We start from the raw sequence: 20,359 nt of genomic DNA, 5'->3' as shown, positions 1-20,359 counted from the left end.
TACAGGCTTATTATTATTATTATTATTATTATTATTATTATAAAATATAATATTATTATTATCATTGTTGTTAAACTCAATAACTTTGCTCATAATTTGTAGAATTTGAAGAATATAAACCCCACATCTCATGATGCCACCCTTTTTTTTAATTGAAAAAAAGCTTTATATTTAAATCTTTTTTTCAATTAAAAAGTAAGATGCTACTATGTAATTTAGGCATTTTTATGGCAAGAATTGTTATGTTGAGAAGACTTTAACATGTATTTGCTGTAATTTATACAACCGCCACTTGATGTCGCTCTTTGAATGCCTTCCCAGGCAATAAAACATGCTTCTCGGTGTATGTTGTCAACAAATCGCTTCTCCACACACGAGGTAAGACGGATAAATGTGCTAAGAGCTTGTTTGTGTTGTTTTGATGTTAACGAACTGCTTCCTCGCAATAGTTTTGGGGCTCAGTGAGAGATTTCTTCTGTGCGGACTTTTAATGAGCAGCAGGCAGCAGCCACATGCTTGGAAAGTCACATTCTGTAAAGTTCCTGTGGCTGTGGAAAGGATGCAGTGTTTTCCCGCCGATGCCACCTGCCAAGCCACGGAGAGGAAATGAGAGTTTGGTGCAACTTTGTGCTACTGACCAGGATGCCCTGTACAGCAGCACAGACAGTATGTGCACACAGAAAAGAAAAACCTTTAGACCTCTGTTTCAAGCTCTCAGTCTGGATGAAACTCATTAGCTCCAAACATTATGTGCATTATAGATTTTGAGTGCCATTTCCTCATCTGGAGCTTCATTATAAAACACCCTGTTCACTCCTAGAGAAAGCTTGAGTCTGTTAATGGAAAATCATCTTTTACTTTCATAACAGTTTCCTGTCTGCTAACATCAGTTTGCCAGATGAGGGCACATGTGACAGTGTTTGACAGATGAGCTCTAAATACAGTAGCCTAAATGTTTTTGTAATTAACTCACCCTCCACAAATATCAGTGATAATGGATGTTGGTCAGGGCCAGGCTTCATGGAGCTAATCTCAGTAATGTGTGCAGCTGCAGATCAGGTAGATTTGTCAGTCTAATCAGCTGGCTTCTGCTGCCACAGCTGTAAATCACATTAGGCCTGAGTGGGCCGCTGCTGAGCTGGCTGCTTTAGGGAGCAGCAACAGGCCACACATTGGTCACAGCCACGCTGCGAAGACAGGATTACAGATAAATATGTTAGGTGTCTGCCCCAGGAAAGAAGACAAAGAGCAATCACACTCGCTCAGTCGCTGAATAGGCTACATGGTTCAGAGCCATCATTAAAGGTGATAAAAGACCATAACCAAAAGGATTAGAAAGTGCTTGAGCAGGAAATTGTCTTCCTATCTGAGACGATGTAATTGTTTCATCTCTAAATGAGCCATTACTTCCTAATCAAATAAAACTCCAAATGTTAAGTCGGTGCTCAAGTTCATCATTCGACAAAGCATCACACAGTTAGGAGCATATGTCTCACACCTGTCATATGTGCTATTATTAAGCATTAAGCATCTTAAAGCCTTATTCTACTACAAACTGTTATTGAATGTAAATGCAATTTGTACTCCAAAGGGAAAGGCATTTACAAAGGACATTTCCTCTAAACTATTTGCCCATAGCAAATATGGCTGGTAATGTATGACGAGACTGTGTCATATTGGTTCATTTTTACCAGCGGTGACAACATTGTGTCGGCTGGTATTGTTTTCACCTTGTGAGCTTGTGTGTGTGTGTGTAACCACAGCAAAATGAGGTCCTTCTTCACAGCACACCTTGTGGCCTGTCATTGCAGGAAAAGCACAGGTGTTACTAATGACATTAACGATGGCTCTATGCTATTTAAGAGTCCCAGTGAGAGTGACGGGAAGCAAGCATGCACAATACCAGGACCCTGAAATTAAAGCGGCTACATAGAGTTCAGCCGTTAATTTCTTTATTTACATCACATCTGTGCTTTTCCTACCGTCACATGTCAGAATTTCCCCCTGTGAAAAAAGCCTGTTGCAGCAGCGGGAACTACCACAGAAACGGTTTTGAGCACTTTGCTGGGTGTTTTGCTGCGTTCCATTCCAAACAAGTTGGAAAACCAATATATTGTTAACAATACCAGATCTATCCAGGTTAGCCGTTGTTAGCAAACCAGTTGATAACTTCGCATTACACTCTATTTTGCGCATACAGACACTTAAGCATTATGTCCAAACATTGAAATGGGATAGAGCTGTGTGTACGACTGTTTTAATGACACACAAATAAGACAAGATTGCTAAAAAAGTATATTACTACAAAGTTTACTGCTGTTGATGTGGAGCAGCAAAATTGGATTTGGAGGTTGGGGTTGGAAACGTTCCTCCGACTCTCTGAGTTGGGAGTCTGACTCGGGGCATTATGATTGAAAACTGAAAATTTTTTGGGAATCTCTGACTTTCCAGTGCAAATGGAATATAGCGTCTACATGTCTGCCTGTGTGTGGACAGATTTTGTCGATGTGATTGTGCCACAACCATTAAAGATACAGTGGCAGAACTTTACAGGTGTGTAGTTGAGATCAACATGAAGGTCCAGTTCAAAGGTGCTTGTAATCTGAGAAAGGGGGCCAGAAGTAGGGAAGGAGCCATTGTCCCCCCCACTTTGCGCTCCGGGCCCACATTTGTTTGAAATCTCGGATTGCTTTATTGCCACTGGAGTGATCTCATCATAAAACAGTTTGTGATTGGTTTGTGTATATGACTCAGTTTTTTCATTTCTCTCAATATACACACACAGAAAAAGATATAACAGCTAAGAACAAGGACAGCAAAGCCGAATGTGATCAGTGAACGAGGGCTGAAAAGTGATCAAATTAACAAAAACATGGATGGCTGTGGCTCAAGAGGTAGCGCGGGTGGTTCCCTAATCTAAGTATTGGTGGATTGATCCATGGCTACTCCATGTTTAAATATCCTTGGGCAAGATGCTGAACCCCAAATGACTGTGCCATCGGTGTGTGAGTGTGGCAAAAATGGTGAGAATGGGTACAAAGTAGCACCTTGTACGATAGCCTCGGCCAGCAGTGTGTGAATGGGTGAATGTGACGTGTGAAAACGCTTTGAGTGGTTGGAAGACTAGAAAGGCGCTATACAAGTGCAGGTCCAAGAGCAGAAAAAGAGAGTGCAGCACGGAGGCTGCCATCCGCGACGCCATTGATCAGCAGTGATTGTTGCCTCTGAATTAAACAACAGTCATAATGTCACAGTATAGCAATGCGCTGTCTGTCAGTACTGAGGTAGCAGCCTGATACACACACATACGTTGATCCTGTGTGTACGTTGTGTTTAAATGTGAAAGACAAGAGCATGCCCAAAAGAGGAAAAATAACAACACTTTCTGTGTTTTTAATCCTTGGAAACCTGAGCAAATTAGCTTAATTTGTTTCAAAAACATGAAAATAAGGTACAACTTAACAAGAAATGACCAAAAAATTGCAAGAAATTTGCAAAAAATTACCTGAAATATTAAAAGAATTTTTTTTAAAAAAAGAAATTAAAAAAAAGAAATTGCAACATCATTTTAAATTAAAATTATAATAATTATATTCATGTTTTCAAAAGAAATTAACCAATTTACTCAGACTTTACTCAGAGATTTTAATGCTTGTGAAAGGTTTCTGAATGCAGCACAAGACATTAAATGACTTTATTTCCCCACAATCGCAAGTCCTTTTGCCGATCTCAATACTAAATTCCATCCCAGTTGGAGACCATATTAGAGAAGAAACCTGGGGAATGCCTGTCACATTCCCATGTGCATCTCCCAAGCAATGTAGCTCCACACCCTCCGCTTTGTCTGAACTTTAGCTTGTCTTTAATATTTACCCTGTGTATGTGTCTATCAGAGAGGATAGCCACTCTGGGGACTCTTCTTGAATGACAGGAGAATTCAAATGGAGCACAGCGGGGGTGTGTCTGGATATACAGGCACATGGTAAACAGATGGTACCTCGGTGATTCCCACACGAGGGCCAACTGGGACAGACTCGTACGTCGCAGATGATGTTTCGCAGTGTCTGTCTTCATTTGTAGTCTTACGTGTCAGAGAGGATGCTTAGTGACTTTCAGTTGTTCGTGTTTGGAGGCTGAACAGAGATTTTATGAAATAGACGTAGTTTCACTTTAACATCGGTGGGTTTTTTTGTAATTGTGGCACTCATGAGGTGTATTAGATATAACAAGCCTCTGGAGACACGGGCAGTTGTTTTATTCAACATCATCTTGTTGTTTTTGGGATGCTGGGGGAGTCGCAAACCTCTGTCCCACGTCACAGATGAGTCCTGCTGCCTCTCAGGTTGCTTCCCAGTTGTGTTTATATCTTCATCTTTTCTCTTAGAGTCCCTGGCGGCACAGCCAAGAAAAGTTCCAGTCTGCAGCATTGTGCAGCTAGAAGCCGAAGGGATGGTCACACAAGGAAACCTGAAACTGATCCCGGCGCTTTGAATTTCTGAATGGGCAGGGCTGAGAGGACACTAACCTGCCTGTAAGGGCATGAGCTGGGGCTCTGCACAACCCTGTGACTTCTCTGCTCTCTCTCTCTCTCTCTCTCTCTCTCTCTCTCTCTCTCTCTCGCTCGCTGTTGTCAACACTCTCTCTCTCTTCTTCCAGTACTGGCCAGCGCTCCAGCTGTAGGTGGAGCTGGCTTTCCTGGAATTGTCGGGCAACTTTTCCTGTTGTGCTTTCTACCTCTTGCTCAATCTCTTTGCTTAATGACAGCTGGGCTGCAGGATTACTGGGGCTGTGAAGACTTGTGCCGTGCGGATGCCCGTCTCTACAACATGCTGGGGGTTTACAGCCGGTGCATTTGTTGTCATAAATACGCTTTTATGATTTAGGTCAGAAGTTTTCCTTCAGCAGAAATGTCTCGGCATTGCAAAGTGGGGCGAAATCCATCGGTGGGTAAAGTAAACTGTGTATGAATGGGAGAGCTTTCAGGAGTGCGTAATGTACTTGGGGCCGTATTGCAGTTTGTGGTGGCTCTTTGCCACAGTGTTGTTTTACAAGCTTATTGTAACTTGAGGGTATTTTATATCACAGGCGATGACATCAGAGGACTAGCTTCTTTGCATTGTATTTGTCATACAAAGCTCTTTATTCATATTGTGTTGAGGACAGCCTGGTTTAGGTAACCTGTTTGACGAGACCTGTGCGAGTACAGTAACGGCTACAACTGCTGTCATGTTGACGTACGTGTTAAAGTAAAAACATGTCAAACAAGTGGATGAAATGTTGGATAAGGGATTTTGCAGTTTCGTGTGCCACAGTTTGGTCATTCCGCAGGGATTTGTTTAGTTTTGGGCTACTTTCATATGCATGAATAATTAAGAAGTATTGACTGCAAACAGTATCTGAACGGGAAGATGTGAAAACATCAACTTTCAAACAACTTCTGTGCCAAAAGGCTTGATGTTTCGCATATTTTGTCTAAGACTAAAGGCTTTGCATAGACAAGAGGTTGTTTTGAATCCTGTGTTATAACTTTTAGACACCTGCATTGTCTTTAAAGAACAAACCAGCCAAAAAAACAAAAGGCCCACAGATGCATCACAGTCACTAGAGACAAGTGCAACAATCGCCTCTTGTCTTGTACAGTGCAGCCGGATAGCTGCGTGTCTGTGAAGATCTGAATAGAATGGAAAGAACAAACCCAGGTCTGTGGCTCAGAGGTAATTGCTGTATCCTCACAACTTCAAAAGGCTACTTGTGCCCGACTGTCCTGATAATGAGCTTTTGCCTTCTTCACACATAATGAGTGGAGGTAGAGAGTTCACATAGAGAAAGACGCTGTGAGCACAGTGTGTCCACTCGCAGCTGGGGTGTCTGACTGGCCGGGAACAAAGGCTTAGTGTCTGTGATAGTGTGGAGCCCCAGCCATCAGCAAGCAGGCCAATACACTTCTGCTTGGCTGAGCTGTCAGTCCTCGCTGGCCCGCTGGCCTGTGGAGTACAGTATAGAGAGGAACACATGGGGATAGGCTAGACTATTCCTGTGCCAAATTAAAATGAGCTGCATTCTTGAAGTCGTAAGTTCAGCCAAATAGACCATACAGAAGCCTGATATATGTATAACGTGCAGACACGTGTTTCTGTTGGAGTGCTCTCCTGCGCGCTAGTTTGCTTCATTTCCATAATCAGATATCTCTTGCAAATATTTACACACAGTCATATTTACATTCATGTTTTTAGTTTGCAATGGAAATCAAAAGAAACTCAAGATAGAGAGGAATAATTCTGGTTGCATTATCATAATTATAATAGAGGCAGAATATGGATGGTGTTTTTAATTCAGTTTTTTTTTTTTTAAGTTCACGTCTAAACCTCAACATGGATTGTTTATTTATTTATTTATTTATCAAATAATCTGTTTATTGTTTTCTAGATTCAGCCATCCAAATTCCAAACATATTGAATTTACTATCACATAACATGAATTAAAGCTGAAGATCCTCATAGCTGACAAGCTGAAACAAAAGATGTTTGGTCATTTTTGCTTAAAAAATAACCTTGATTATCATAATAGTTGCACACTGAGGGCAACCCTTAACTCCCATTCACAGTGTTTACAACCTTCAAACTGTTTTTATAGCTTTCATTTTTTTTTTCTTATTCATCTTTATTTCATGTCTTTTTCACAGATAGCTGATCAGCTTCCCTGGATTTCGCTGACGACCTCATTTAGTTTTGCCTGAAGATGGAAACGCTGGAGTCGGAACTGACCTGCCCAATCTGTCTGGAGCTCTTTGAGGACCCGCTGCTCTTGCCCTGCGCTCACAGCCTTTGTTTCAACTGTGCCCATCGCATCCTGGTCTCACACTGCACGCCCAGCGAGCCAATTCAGTCCATCAGCGCCTTTCAGTGTCCAACCTGTCGCTATGTCATCACCCTTAATCAGAGGGGCCTAGAGGGACTCAAACGCAACGTTACATTACAGAACATCATCGACCGCTATCAGAAGGCTTCTCTGAGTGGACCTAATTCTCCTAACGAGACCCGGCGCGAGCGAGCCGTCCCCGACAGCAAAGCCATGACTTCTCCTGGTGACCGGGTGCAGTGCCAGTTCTGCGAGCAGGACCCTCCGCAGGATGCCGTGAAGACCTGCGTCACCTGTGAGGTGTCGTACTGCGACGAGTGTCTCAAGGCCACCCACCCCAACAAGAAGCCGTTCACGGGCCACCGTCTAATCGAGCCCTTGCTGGACTCCCATCTGCGAGGGCTCATGTGTCTGGAGCATGAGGACGAGAAGGTCAACATGTACTGTGTGACAGATGAACAGTTGATCTGTGCATTGTGTAAGCTGGTTGGCCGACACCGGGACCACCACGTGGCAGCGCTCAGTGACCGATTTGACAAACTCAAGGTAAGAAATGATTTGTAGTCCCAGGAATGCTTTGAGATTTATGATGCACTGAAGAAAACTGTCCCCACTGATTGCAGCCTCACAGAGTTCAAACCTGAGTTCAAAATCTCTTTAAATCTTATACAGTATCACACATACACAAACCATTAGTAGATTAATTTTTTGATCAGATATTCAAAATGAGCTTTTGAGCGGACTTTATTGATGTAGAAATGTGCACAAACGCTGAGATAAACAAGTTCACTGGCAAGTTATATAAAGATGTGATGGTTATGTTTTAAGTCTTAACTTGTAACTATATACGTTTTAGTGCAGATATTTCATTTTATTGATGACAAGCGCCTTATACTGTAACACTGGTCATTAGTTGCTTCTTAGTGCAACTTAGCTGAACCATTATTTTGTAGGGTTCAATTGCTGGTTCCATTTTGGATCGCCTTTTTTGACAAAATAAATTTCATACTGGATTTGGATTCAATAAAATGCTGTCAATCCCGAACAATTATTTTGTTTAAAATGTATTAAATCGCATCCCTCTGTGAAGAGCAAATTATGCAAATATTCTGCCAGTTTATAAAAGTTTTTTTTTTCTTTGCAAGTTCAAAAAATTAATGCTCCATACTGTTATGGCAAATGAGGTGCTTATGCTCTTATTTTTGTAGATCAATTGTGATGCAAACATTGTCTTTCAGCGCATATACAGTGGCATTTCACACTCAGTATACTGTAAACTTCCTGTGGTAAACAATATGAAATAACAAACGCGACAAAATGACTTCCTCACTCAAGTAGATTTTACAATTACATGTGTATCCGCTGATATTATATACAGAATGTATTTTTTCTTGCCATCAAATCCCATGAAAAGACCCTAAATGAACAATAACTGATCCTCCTAACAAGTCTGTGCCCGATATAGCTTATTCTCTGTGCCATAGACCTCCATTATTGTCCAAAAACACATCAATTGCACTAGATGAAATGCTCCCTCATTACGATGAGTATGGGCACTGTAATTTATTTCTAGTCAATCCCGAACAAATCGTCCTTTGCTGTTAATACTCGCCACTAGTGTAACAGATCTGTGGCTGAGTCAAAGACACTATTTACTTCTGTTTTGAGTAACGTTTGCTAAAATCTACTTAAAGGGTAACTATAGGATTTTTCAGCCTGCACCCTTTTTTACCCGTCTTTGTGTCTAAGTGACTTATGGAAATTTGACATTGGTCCAGTGTAAATCGAGAGGGCTGCAAGCAAAAGCAGCAAAACAAGCTGCTGTGTAACCACTCGGGGCATGTTCACACCATCAGTTTGCATCCACTAAGAGTGCTTATTTTCACCACTGACACGTTCAGATTATTATGCAACAGTTAGAGGTCGAAATACTGAGAGAGGAGTGAAAGTGAAGATCGGACATCAGAAGCCAGAGCTAGTATATCTAACTGAGTGAATTAAGGGTTTATGTCGTCCAAATTAAAGTTGGTGATTGTTGGAACAGTGGAAAGACAAACCAAGAAGGTTTGTTTCTGTCGACTTTGAATGAGCCGTGATAAGATGATAAAATCACTCGTTATTGAAATGGATTCTGGTGGCTTTGGCAATGACGATCTCTGGGTTTTTTTGTTTAAACAAACAGGGTCTTACTCTTTAATTAAAGGTCTGTCTCTGTAAAGACTCCTTCAAAAATGTTGTCAGACTCTAATAATGATAATCTGAGCCTGTCAGTGGCAAAAATAAATGATTTTAGTAAATATACGTTTAACGTTCCTGTGCCGAGTGGTTACATTGCAGTCTGTTTTGCGACTGCAGTGCTCTTGCTCTATACTGAGCTAATTTCAAAAATTGTTGTTGCCATTAGTCACTTAGGCAGGAAACATGGGAAAATAGGGTCCATGTCGAAAAATACCATAGTTACCCCTTAAAGAAGGTATTTTGACTTTAAAAAAATTAACCTGTATTATTCATAACTTGTTTTTTAAGATTAACATATTCAATATGGTGTTGGGGTGTGATATAATCTTTTCGTGTGATTGGTTTACAATCAATAATATCTAATATTGCCTTATTCTTTAACAAATATATCATAAGCCTTAAAACAAATAGCATAAATAAAGTGATTTGGTGGTCAACTGTCTCTTGACCAGTCTTAAATGTAATGACAGCCAATAAGAGACAGCTTTCACAGTTTTTAGGATAAGTGGAACAGTTCACTTTCGGCAGATGGCCTGGTATCAATAAGGCATGAGGAGATGCTGTTAGCTGGAGCACATAAAAAGGTGGCACTGCATTCCCTCCTTTTTAGATGTGAATCAGCTTTTATCATAAGAATGAGAATTTGGCTCAGAGGGTCAGTGCTTTGTCCACATAGTTTTGGTCTCTACCATGTCTCCAGCAACCTCAGGGGATCATTTTATTGTCCATAACAAGGCAATCGGGCAGCAGAGCTTTGTTGTGAATTAACGAGGATATAGCATGTTAGCTTTGACCTATATGTAACTAAATTTAAGAAAACTCTCTCTCAAATTGTCCAAAAATGTACTATTTTAGTGTATGACTCTTAAGCTCAGTTGTGTCGAGTTTTTCACTCCTGCCATCCTAGAGTGTATTCTGAGAATTGCATGCCATCCACTGCATGAAATAAAAATGAGGCTCTGCTTTGTTTTCACATACACTCTCAGTGTCCATGCATGACTCACAAAAGGGGGGTTTACTGTGTCACTCTCTTTTGTGTGCCCGTTCCTCTCTTTCACAATGCTTGGTCAAAATGGAACTGGGGTGTAAGCAATCTTTAATAACATTTTTTGGTAAAGATAGGTCAGAGGACCAGTCTTAACCTGTCTCCTTTGTTTGATCATGCTGTCATTGTGCAGAAATCGCCTGGCCGCTTTCTCAGTGTGGTGGGGCGTGGTCATTCACACCAGGAGGCAGAGCAGGTGATCAGCATCATTTCTTTAATTCCACATTCAGGGACAGCTGGATTTCATGGAGAAAAAAAAACTAAACATGAAAGTTCTTTTCAAAGGGCTTTATCCTTTGAAAACCAGCAGTTTTGCAACTGGTCAGCCACATAGTAATGTAGCCTAAGTGGTTGTTAAGGGGGTAGTTCAGGATTATTTTTAAAAAAATTTTTGAGGTACTTGTCCATAGTCAATTTAATAACTTATTTCGATGGCTGTTGGCATGCCCCCATTTTGGAGAAGCAGGATGGAGTTTGACATGGAAGCTAAGCAATGTACTACCGTGGATGGGGTCAGCAGTAAAACGCATTTTAGTCACCTTAAAGAAAAAATCTATAACAGATTAAGTGTTTTCCACGCTGAGAGACAGTCTTGAATTATAATAATTCAGTAAAATAATCTTAAATATTTATTTATGATAACAGAATATACTTTTCCCTTGCTTTTTTCTTTTTTTTTCCTAGACATTTGTCTGAAACATTTTAAAAACAATTTTCTAAATCTATCAATGTATTGACATTTGTCGAGCATTTCTTACCTACTTACCCATTTCTTTCTAGGTTGCTCACTGCATTTTTTACCCATGTTTTTTGAAAGAAAATGGACTAATTTGCATGGGATTAAAAGATTTAAATAAGTAAAAGGTGTCTGAAAGCGCATAAGAAAAGTGATGTCACTCCAGGCTTCAAAGGGTTAAACTGATAAAGAGTTTGGGGGGGGGCGTTGGTGGGACTTTTGTTAGTTGGCAAAAGTATGTTTTATTGCAACAATAGATTGCTTAGCTTCCATGTTGGCCTACTTCTCCAAACTGGGGGTGTGCCAAGTGACATCTACACGAGGAAAAACCAGAATTATCTCTTTAATTTGATAATTGCAGTATGCTGCTTTGTGTTTTCATTATTCCATATAGTTGTTTTTTCCCAAAGTGGTTAAATACAGGGTGTTGGACTTTAAGTAGATTCCATTATCTTTTTAAAGACTTAGCAACTATGATGTGTTTTCTCTCCTCCCTAATATCCACAGTTGCTTGATGTAATTATGGGATGCATTTCAACCAATTCATGCTTTAATTTGTCTTTGTACCTTGTTGACCTCATATTACGTGCACTCAGCTGCATTGTTAGAAGCCTCCAGTGACAGAAGCAGGAAACAGCAATTCCCATCTTAGAAAGAAATTGTTTTGTTGCTCGTGGCATGCAGGGACAGGACCCAGGTGGCATGCAGCTGAGCTTGTTCATAGTTGCCGGTTTTTCCAAACACATGTTTACAGCCACAGTGCCTCGCATTTCTCAGAAATTCCCAGGGATGTTATGACATTGGTGTGAGTGTGTGTGTGTGTGTGTGTGTGTGCAAGCGTGTATAATGTAGTAATTCCTTCAGTCTGGTTTTGGCATTATGTGACATGATCCCAGTCTGGTATTATATCTGTTATTATCTATCCGTCATACTTTGTTTATGCCAGTTCATTCCTATTTGGGGTCAGAGGAGTGGCTGGAGCATATCCCAACATGCAATGGGAAAAATGGAGAACATTTTGCCCATTATATATTCGGAAAAAACACCAGGTTGCCTGGTTTATATTGCAGTGTATGTAAAAGAAAAAAAAATGTATATACTTACATTTTACATTGCATAGCATATTGTGTATGTCGCTTTATAAAGAGATATTGAAAAACATACAGTATTAAGCCCACTGTATGATGGTTATTTAGGCACAATCTGTGACTGTAATGTAATTAAAAGGTGGGAAACTATCACCTAATTTCACCACAGCTTTAGAACCCACTTTGATAGACAGACAGACTTGTGATTGTAGGTAATGCACAGGCGTTACTAATGACATTAACATGATGGCTCCGCTCTATTTAAGTATCCCAGTGAGGCATGACAGCGTGACACAATAACAAGAGCCTGAAACTGAAGCAGCTACATTTTTAAGACCATTTTTTTTTTGCTTATTTCATAAGTTGTTCTAGTTTTTGTTTCTTCAGAAATATTTAAAGCACCTTGAATTGCATTCGATATGTTTGAAAGGTGCTATATAAATCAAATTTGATCGACTGATTGAAATGGCATTCAACCATTGTACGTTTTATTATTTACACCTGTGTCTTTCCTACTGTGACGCGAAAAAATGTCCCACATAGCCTACCACTTGAGAATATACAGTAAAACTCTAAGTCTAAGTTGTGTTGATTTTTGTGGCCCCTATTGCCACCTCCTGTCATAAATATCTTAATCTGGCAAGCACGTGCATTCGTTTTGAAAGCCAGTAAAAGGAAGACACAACTTATTTGTACGCATTTTTTACTATTTTTCTTTCGTTAAGATAGCTGTTTGTAGGATGAATAGCAACAAGGTAATATATGTTTCGAACATTATTAACTGTAATTTGACAATGGTGAAACATTTTTGTTTTAGCTACCAGTGTATATTTAATAAATAAAAATGGAAATATAATATTATATACCCGTCTAGGAGGAAAAAGGGCTAATTCAGGATCAGTTTTAATCCTTTCAAATTCCTCAATCCTCTTCATGTGTTGAATGACCAGCCAAAGTTGATAGGTGCTTCTGCCTGTGCTCTTTACTGTCCGTTTTATTTTTTAATTTTTTTTTCCTCTGTTCAATTCTTTCTTTTTCTCATTGCAGATCCTGCCCCGGTATCAGCCATAACCACAAAATATAATGTCAGAAATGAAATTCTTTTAAGAAAAATCTCCCTCTGCTTCCTTTTAACTGGCTAACACCGTCACTGTGAAACTTTGCCCGGAAAAACAGAGGCTCTTTTGGTCAGCATGCCATAAAGAATTTTATCTGATTTTATAGGACATTGAACTTGTTAACAAGCATAAAGAATAACTACATAAAAAAGGACATTTTCTCACTGATTGTCACTTTTGCTTATGTCTATCATAAAGAGGCATCAGTATTAAAATGATACTGTTTTGTAACTAGTATTAAACTCCTTGCTTTATGGTTTGTTAAAAATTAGTTGTTTGTAAAACAGACCCATATTTAAATAATATTCATATGAGAGTATGCAGCAGGTCAAACTATCCAGTTATACATGTGCATATACCTATAATATACTGTACAATAAATATAGTAATTGGACCTTTAATGAGGGGCATTGTGGAGTTTTAAGTTATTGAATGTATAACAGTTAATGGTGTATATCTGTGCACAAGAAAAGCAAACTGTGATCTGTGTTTGTGATTCAATGGAAGCTTAAACAGCCCTCCAACAAAGTTAAAACCAACAGATGTTAAACGGGGCCTAAAGTGTTCACAGGATGAAGTGACAAACTCTGACAATGGATACAATTTCTAATGTTGACACAGGATAAAACTCCCAAGTCCTGTCAGTGACCTGTCAGGACTTTGAGAGGAAGGAAGAGAGACTGGCCAAAGCAAAGGTGTGGGTCCAGAAGCATTCACGTACAAAAGGAAGCTGCTATTCTTTCCTCTCATCAGCTTTAAATTACTCTAGGAAAGAGAAGTCGATTAGAGAGAGCTGTCTAAACACATGAAGAGTATTAATGTTGCAGGAGAAGCCGTATTTTAGGCACATTGAGAAATACAGTTACACCAAAATGTCTCTCGCACTGTCTGTCTTTTCCATTTGCTCTCCCTGTCTCTGTGTGGCTTCATGTCATACTTGCCATATTCAAACAACAAAATTGTTGGGGGAGAGTTTTAACCGTATACATTTGGCTATATTCAACATCGCTTTGATTAATATGTTATGTTTTATGCGTCCATTTTAAAAGTCATGCACTCACCTGTACCTTCAGCTCAGCATCTGGAAAGGCTTTCATCACCTTCTCTTCCATATGAATAAATCATATTTGCGAGAGCGGTAAAATAAAGCTTCTGCTATTTTAGAACACTGTGACGCACCCACCTTATGAAATCACAATGTGAGATGCCGTCTAACCTGAGAGAGGTCTACCCACTGTTTGCTACAAGCCTCGAATCTTCATGGGCCCTCCTAACAGTTTGCTCTCTTCTTTTAGCTGTTTTCGGTACTTTCTTTTTCGTATTTGTGAATGTTTTGATGATCACTTGAATACTGAATCCGTCTCGGATTCTATACCATTTACAGTGTGAGCCTTTCAGACATGGTATTATTGATATTCAAGACTTTTAATGGTAGATTAAGTTCTAAGATTAAATGTTGGCATTTCTGCCAGTCATTCATATGTTACATTTGTACATTTTATGTACAGCAAATCTGTTAAAACTTTGTTTTTTACATTTCAGTTTTCAGTTCTATGTTGTGTCAATGCTGTGGCTGATGTGTGGTTCTGTTTAGACACATACAAAACACTTGCTTAGGGTTAGGAAAAGATGTTTGGGCTTGAAATACCTCGTTTGGTCGCTACGAACAACTCACTGTACAATGCCAACATTTGACTTTGGTGGCTAGATTGACCTAAGCAGTTTTGTTTTTATTGGATTATTATTTTTATCTGAAAATGTGGGCCCCTTACAGCGTCACAGAAGACTAAAAATTGAGATTTCATTGACGCATGTCAATCAATTTTTGAGTTTTCCACGTCTGTTTTTAGGATTTTAGTGAGACTACACTGTTGTTTTCATTGAATTCGGTGATAGCACAATCTAAATACGCATTAATCTCCTATTTAAGAGGAATAATACTTTACATCAGAAGATGTCTTGTACTACTACCCCAGTCATCATGGTACCCAATTACAGTAGGAGATTAAACTTGAAACATAAGCCTTTGATCTGAGTCAGTGATTAACACAGCCGGGGTTTAGTTGTCCAAATCACTGGCAGATGCTCTGCTAAGCTTCGTGGCCTCAGCAGGCAGTATGATGGGATCTCTGGCACACGGGGAGGACTGCGGGCCCTACGTTGATCGCAGCCCAAATGTGGCCAGTCATATCCAGCGGCAGCCTTGTGTGTCCCCTCCTGTGCCCATTACGCTCCAGCCAGATGCAGTCCTTATGTTCCCATTCACCCAACTTTCCTCCAAGATTTATTCAGCTGCTTACAGTTTGATGAGGGGGACATGGTGTTAATAAATACTTATTTTCAATTTTGTTTTTTTGCAGCAAGCTTTGGATTCCAACCTCAGCAGTCTAATCAAGAGGACCAGTGAGTTGGAAAGTCTGATGGGCAAACTTATCCAAACCTGCCAACATGTGGAGGTGAGGGTTGTTTATCTGTTCGCTCTCAGGTGTGGGGCTCCTTGATTCTGTAGCACGTCATGGGCAACAGCTCATTAAATTATTAACACAGTGATGAAGTGCGGCATGTGAGAGAGGCTTTTCATCACGTTAATAAGATTATGTGCTCATTAGTGTATAAATCAATAATTTCTGTAAAATGCATGCAGTTTTCTGACAGTATTTCCAGAGCAAGTTTAAGCCTAATATGTATGCAACGATTTGAAAATAAACACTATTATGTGTGTCCTTAAAAAAGAATATCAAATAAAGTGCAGTGTTTATTATCATGGCCGTTATCATGCATGGCGAAATTATCATCTAATGTTGTTTTCCTACCGCATGAGTCTTACACAAAACAAACTGTCCTGTCCAATAATGTAATTAAAATGTATTCAAATGAACCTGCAGTTGTGCAATTACAAATAGGCCTCCACCACTGGCTGCCTCTTATCTCTGCTTCTGTCTCGTGTAGGTGAATGCGTCGCGACAAGAGAACAAGCTGCTGGAGGAGTGTGACCTGCTGATTAATATCATACAGCAGCGAAGACAAGTCATTGCCACAAAGATAAAGGAGGGAAAGGTACTGTTTATCACCTTTTGTGTCTTGATAACCTTTGTTTGTTTGTTTATCACCTTGTATGTATCGATAACCTTGCCTCCCCACACAGCTGACAAGCTAGCATAACATGTTCCCTATTAGAATAAAGCAGTAAAAAAATCACTGCTGTTGGGTAAAAAAACTCTCTGAAGTGTTATTTTGAAAGAATCAATAGCACATTTTTTTTCCCTTACAAATACAACATTAAATCAATAATTAATAAAACATGCATTTACTCAGTTCAGTACATTAAAGAGACACTTTGACCCACAATCAAAAATACAAATTTTTGCTTTAAACAAAAATCAGTCCATATAGGGAACCGTTTTTTGTTTACCAAACTTGTGTTTTATGTATAAGGGCTGTGGATTATCTTGAGTAACTGGGTCATGTTTTCTGGAAAGAGAAATTGATGTTTAGTTTTTCAAATTCTTTTTGTTTTTTGGCGCTTTGAGCACCACAAGCCAACTAGGTTCACTCTGCAGCCGATGTCTCCAACAATCAGCAACTTACAGAAACAATCTAGACTGATAAAATGTACTAAATGTAAGATGATCTGTCCCTTTTAGCCTTTGCTGCCATAGCCCTTCAGCTGTACAACTTTATTCCTCTTTTATACTTGTCCTGCTGTTACACAACATTTTAACGTGCTAGATTAGCCCCAGTTTGTGCATCTCATGTTTTAACGTTACATTAGAATCACAGAGTAAAGTGTCTAATTTTCCTCAAAATGAATAAATGGAGATCTTTGAAAAACCCTGCTCAGTCAATGACACAATGACAATTTGTGATTTTTGGTTATATTTCTACCTTGGTTACCCTAGATAACCTATGTATGAAATTTTAGAGTAAGATTTCTGGCATTTCAGTTTATTTAAAATTGCTCTTCCTTTTTCTGACCTTAAAGCTCAGACAGGGAGCTGGTTTCCTCAGAGCTTCCTTTATGTGCTTTTGTGTACTTATTACAAGCTACTTGCAGTGAAATTCTCACCAGACTGCAGAGTTTATTACCGCGTCGTCTTCAGTTCCAGCCTTTAGCTCTGGAGTATTTCTGGCACAAAGTCCATACATTTAATGTGGTTATGCTGTACCTCTTGAATCACTTCCCTTCCTTTTCCCATGTTAGATGCCATTAGAGAGGCAGTGGCACGCTGTACCATGCTCAGTGTCAGAGTAAGATGAGCCCTGCTTCCTGTGATGGCCCTCTCTGGATGTGGACTTTTTCCTTCCTCGCCCCGTGCCTCATGTCAGGTTCTGAGGTCGCCTTCAAGCCAATGAGGCATTGATGTGGGATAGGAAGGTCTGGTTGCTATGGGAGTGTTATGAGGGATGTTTCATATATACACCTCTTGTGCAAGTGTAGCTTGTAGAACAGGTTGAAGCTCAAAGTCTTGTGGGTATTGCACAACTGAAAAATCAAGTTGTCACAGGTGTAAATCTGATTTTCCCCAGAAGGATTTTCTAATTGGCGAGGTAAAATCAAATCTAGCATCTGGCAGGTTGGTGCCCTATTCAGGAAGGAGTGCATGGGTTGGTTAATTCCCATGCTTTTCATCTATCAACATATCCTCTCTTTCGGCGCAGACTGTGCGGCTGAGGAAACTAGCCCAGCAGATAGCCAGCTGTAAGCAGTGCATCGAACGATCCTCCTCCCTCATCGCTCAGGCCGACCAAACTCTAAAGGAGACGGACCACGCTCGCTTCCTCCAAACGGCTAAAAGCACCTGCGAGAGGTGAGGGAGCGAAGACAGCCAATGCTATCCACAAAAAACAAATATGGCATATAAAACTGTTAATAATTTACTTCTTTATTGCAGAGTGTCTATGGCGACGGCTTCCTCTCAGATCCTGTTACCAGAAATAAATCTTAATGACACTTTTGACACTTTCGCTTTGGACTTCTCAAGGGAGAAGAAGATGCTAGAAAGCTTGGATTACCTCACAGGTGAGTGGGGTCAAGTTAAGCACACATTGTTATTCATCTTTTTGGCACAAAAACAAATTAATATAATTGTCATATAATGAATATAATTGTAATAATAAGCACTCAGCCCCAACAGTGGTGGCAAACTTTGGAATAAAACTTATTGTGAAATATGTAACATGAGCTTAAGGGCTGTGGTGGTCCCACAAAGTAAAATACTTACTTATTGTGGCGCCGTTGTGAAATATAACATAGTTAATGAATCTGTATATAATTTATTATTATTATTATTATTATTATTATTATACAATGTATATAATGTAAATATAATATAGTTACTCTAACCAGGGCAATGACCACGTAGTAAATATTGCTTGATTGGCTTCACAAACACATACAATGTTCTCCAGTGTTTTTGGTTTATCAACTGAGTGTTAACTGGTGACTTTCAGCTGAATGCATCATGGTTTCTTGTAGTGACGCATGATTTTGAAAACAGGAACAGAAGATGCAGGTGACGTTGTAAAAGCCTTAAGTGTTTACCTTTATCCATTTTGCGCACGGTTGCTGTGGCATCACAAAAGAAGAACGACCCCCATCCTCCGCACAAGTGATTGTAGGCCAACATTACTATTTTAAACTAGCTAAATAATGCTCCAAAGGTTTCCAGTAAGTGTTTTGTTCCTCAGAATCAATGTACTCCTTCAAATTAAAACTGTATTTAAAGCTGTATATTTGTCTTTTTAAGGAAAAGGACAACCGGCTGATTTAAAGAATGAATCGCCTAACATCTGTATAAATACATGACACATTAATAAAGGAGTGTTGTGGAACTTCAAATGTTAACTGTAACAGTATTAGTCTGTGTACACAAGATAATTGTTAATATTAACTGTAAAATAAGAAACCAAACTATGTGTGACTCCTTAACCTTTATATAAACATAAACAGTTTTTAACTAACCTATATACTTCAACAGCATAAATAAGTGCCTGGAAGTCAGCTTTTGGTTGTTAAACTGAAATACTGGGGCCTCTTTGTTTAGTTGGAGTGATTATTTTTGTAACCATGGAAAACTTAACTGCCAGCAGCCAATAATGTCTGCATATTATGCCAAAGTTTGTCTTCAGCCAGCTGAGATCATTTAGGACATCAGGAACCTTTGCAGCTGTCACTGTCAGCAGGCAGCAGCAGACACTGTGACCTGCCACATCAGTTATTTGTGTACGTACTGCCAGATTAGTTTAGCTACACTTCAGCTTTTGGCAGTTTTTCACTTACACTCTCGAAATGAGATGATTTGTTGGGTTCCTTTTATGCAAACAGTGCATTTTAAAATTATTCTTACTTAATCTTCAATTAAAATTTCATACAATTTGAAGGCTTTGGCCTGGGCAGAAGCAGGGATTTAATGTTTCAACTATAAGCCTGTTAGTGACAGAAAAAGAAAAAGCTCATAAATGTTAGGCTACAGTTATTTTCTGCCGAATGAAACAGGTTTGATTGTTTATGCTCAGCGTCCGTTGCGCAGTATGAATTTAACTCTGCATGGGGGCTGTAGCTGTAATAGCTGGGGGAACTGCAACCTAGCTTAATTACACTGTTCAGAATAAAAAGACACAAATGGATAGTACTATTTACCACCACTGCTCTCTGTATCATATTGTGAGGGTTGGGGGGTTATGTTGTGTGCAGAATAGAGTCCACTCAACTTTCATTACTGTCTCTGAAAAACGTTTTTGTCCGCTGTGCTCTGATTGCAGCACCAAATCCACCAGTAATCCGCGAGGAATTATGCACAGCCTCATACGACACGATCACAGTTCACTGGACGTCAGATGATGAATTCTCTGTTGTATCATATGAACTTCAGTACGCCATCTTCACCAGCCAATCTAACGTTGTCAGTAAGTCTATATGTGCAGCTCTCTGCTGGGAGTGCGGTGTAATGTTTGTGGTGGAAACATGACAATGATGGAGGGATTTGAAAGAGATTTCACTCAAGGACCTCAAATTGTTTGGGAGCTATGTTACAATATCCAAGCATAATATAGTATTGTACTGTAGCAGCAGGAGAGGAGCGCTCTGTCCTGGCTCTTATGGGTAATGAGTAGTTACCAAAATACACTGACATTTTTGCAGTGTCTAGGAAGGGATTTTGGGGGGAAAGTAACAGCTCAGTCAGAGTATATTTACATCCAGATGCACGTCATAAGCATGATATTATCTGCGGGTTGAAATTAGCAGCAGACTGTTTGAATTGATTGCTCTAACAAG

General features: G+C 39.6%; 1 protein-coding gene across 4 annotated transcripts in view; it reads left to right on the top strand.

Moving 5' to 3' along the window:
* The window catches only part of mid1 (midline 1), a 36,994-nt gene that overhangs the window by 13,571 nt on the left and 3,064 nt on the right, over positions 1-20,359 (top strand). For 2 of the 4 annotated variants that reach the window (XM_042494741.1, XM_042494739.1), the window contains exons 2-8: positions 6,683-7,404; positions 10,275-10,337; positions 15,444-15,539; positions 16,033-16,140; positions 17,743-17,891; positions 17,976-18,103; positions 19,846-19,989. In XM_042494741.1, coding sequence (XP_042350675.1) covers positions 6,739-7,404; positions 10,275-10,337; positions 15,444-15,539; positions 16,033-16,140; positions 17,743-17,891; positions 17,976-18,103; positions 19,846-19,989 — 1,354 coding nt within the window. In that variant the 5' untranslated portion in view covers positions 6,683-6,738. Of the gene's footprint in view, positions 1-4,780; positions 4,944-6,682; positions 7,405-10,274; positions 10,338-15,443; positions 15,540-16,032; positions 16,141-17,742; positions 17,892-17,975; positions 18,104-19,845; positions 19,990-20,359 lie in introns of those variants that run through there. The other 2 variants (XM_042494740.1, XM_042494742.1) reach the window with 2 other exon arrangements.

This window comes from Plectropomus leopardus, chromosome 10 (assembly GCF_008729295.1).
Source record: "Plectropomus leopardus isolate mb chromosome 10, YSFRI_Pleo_2.0, whole genome shotgun sequence".
Lineage (NCBI taxonomy): Eukaryota > Metazoa > Chordata > Actinopteri > Perciformes > Serranidae > Plectropomus > Plectropomus leopardus.
This window is presented reverse-complemented; position numbering and strand designations above follow the sequence as displayed.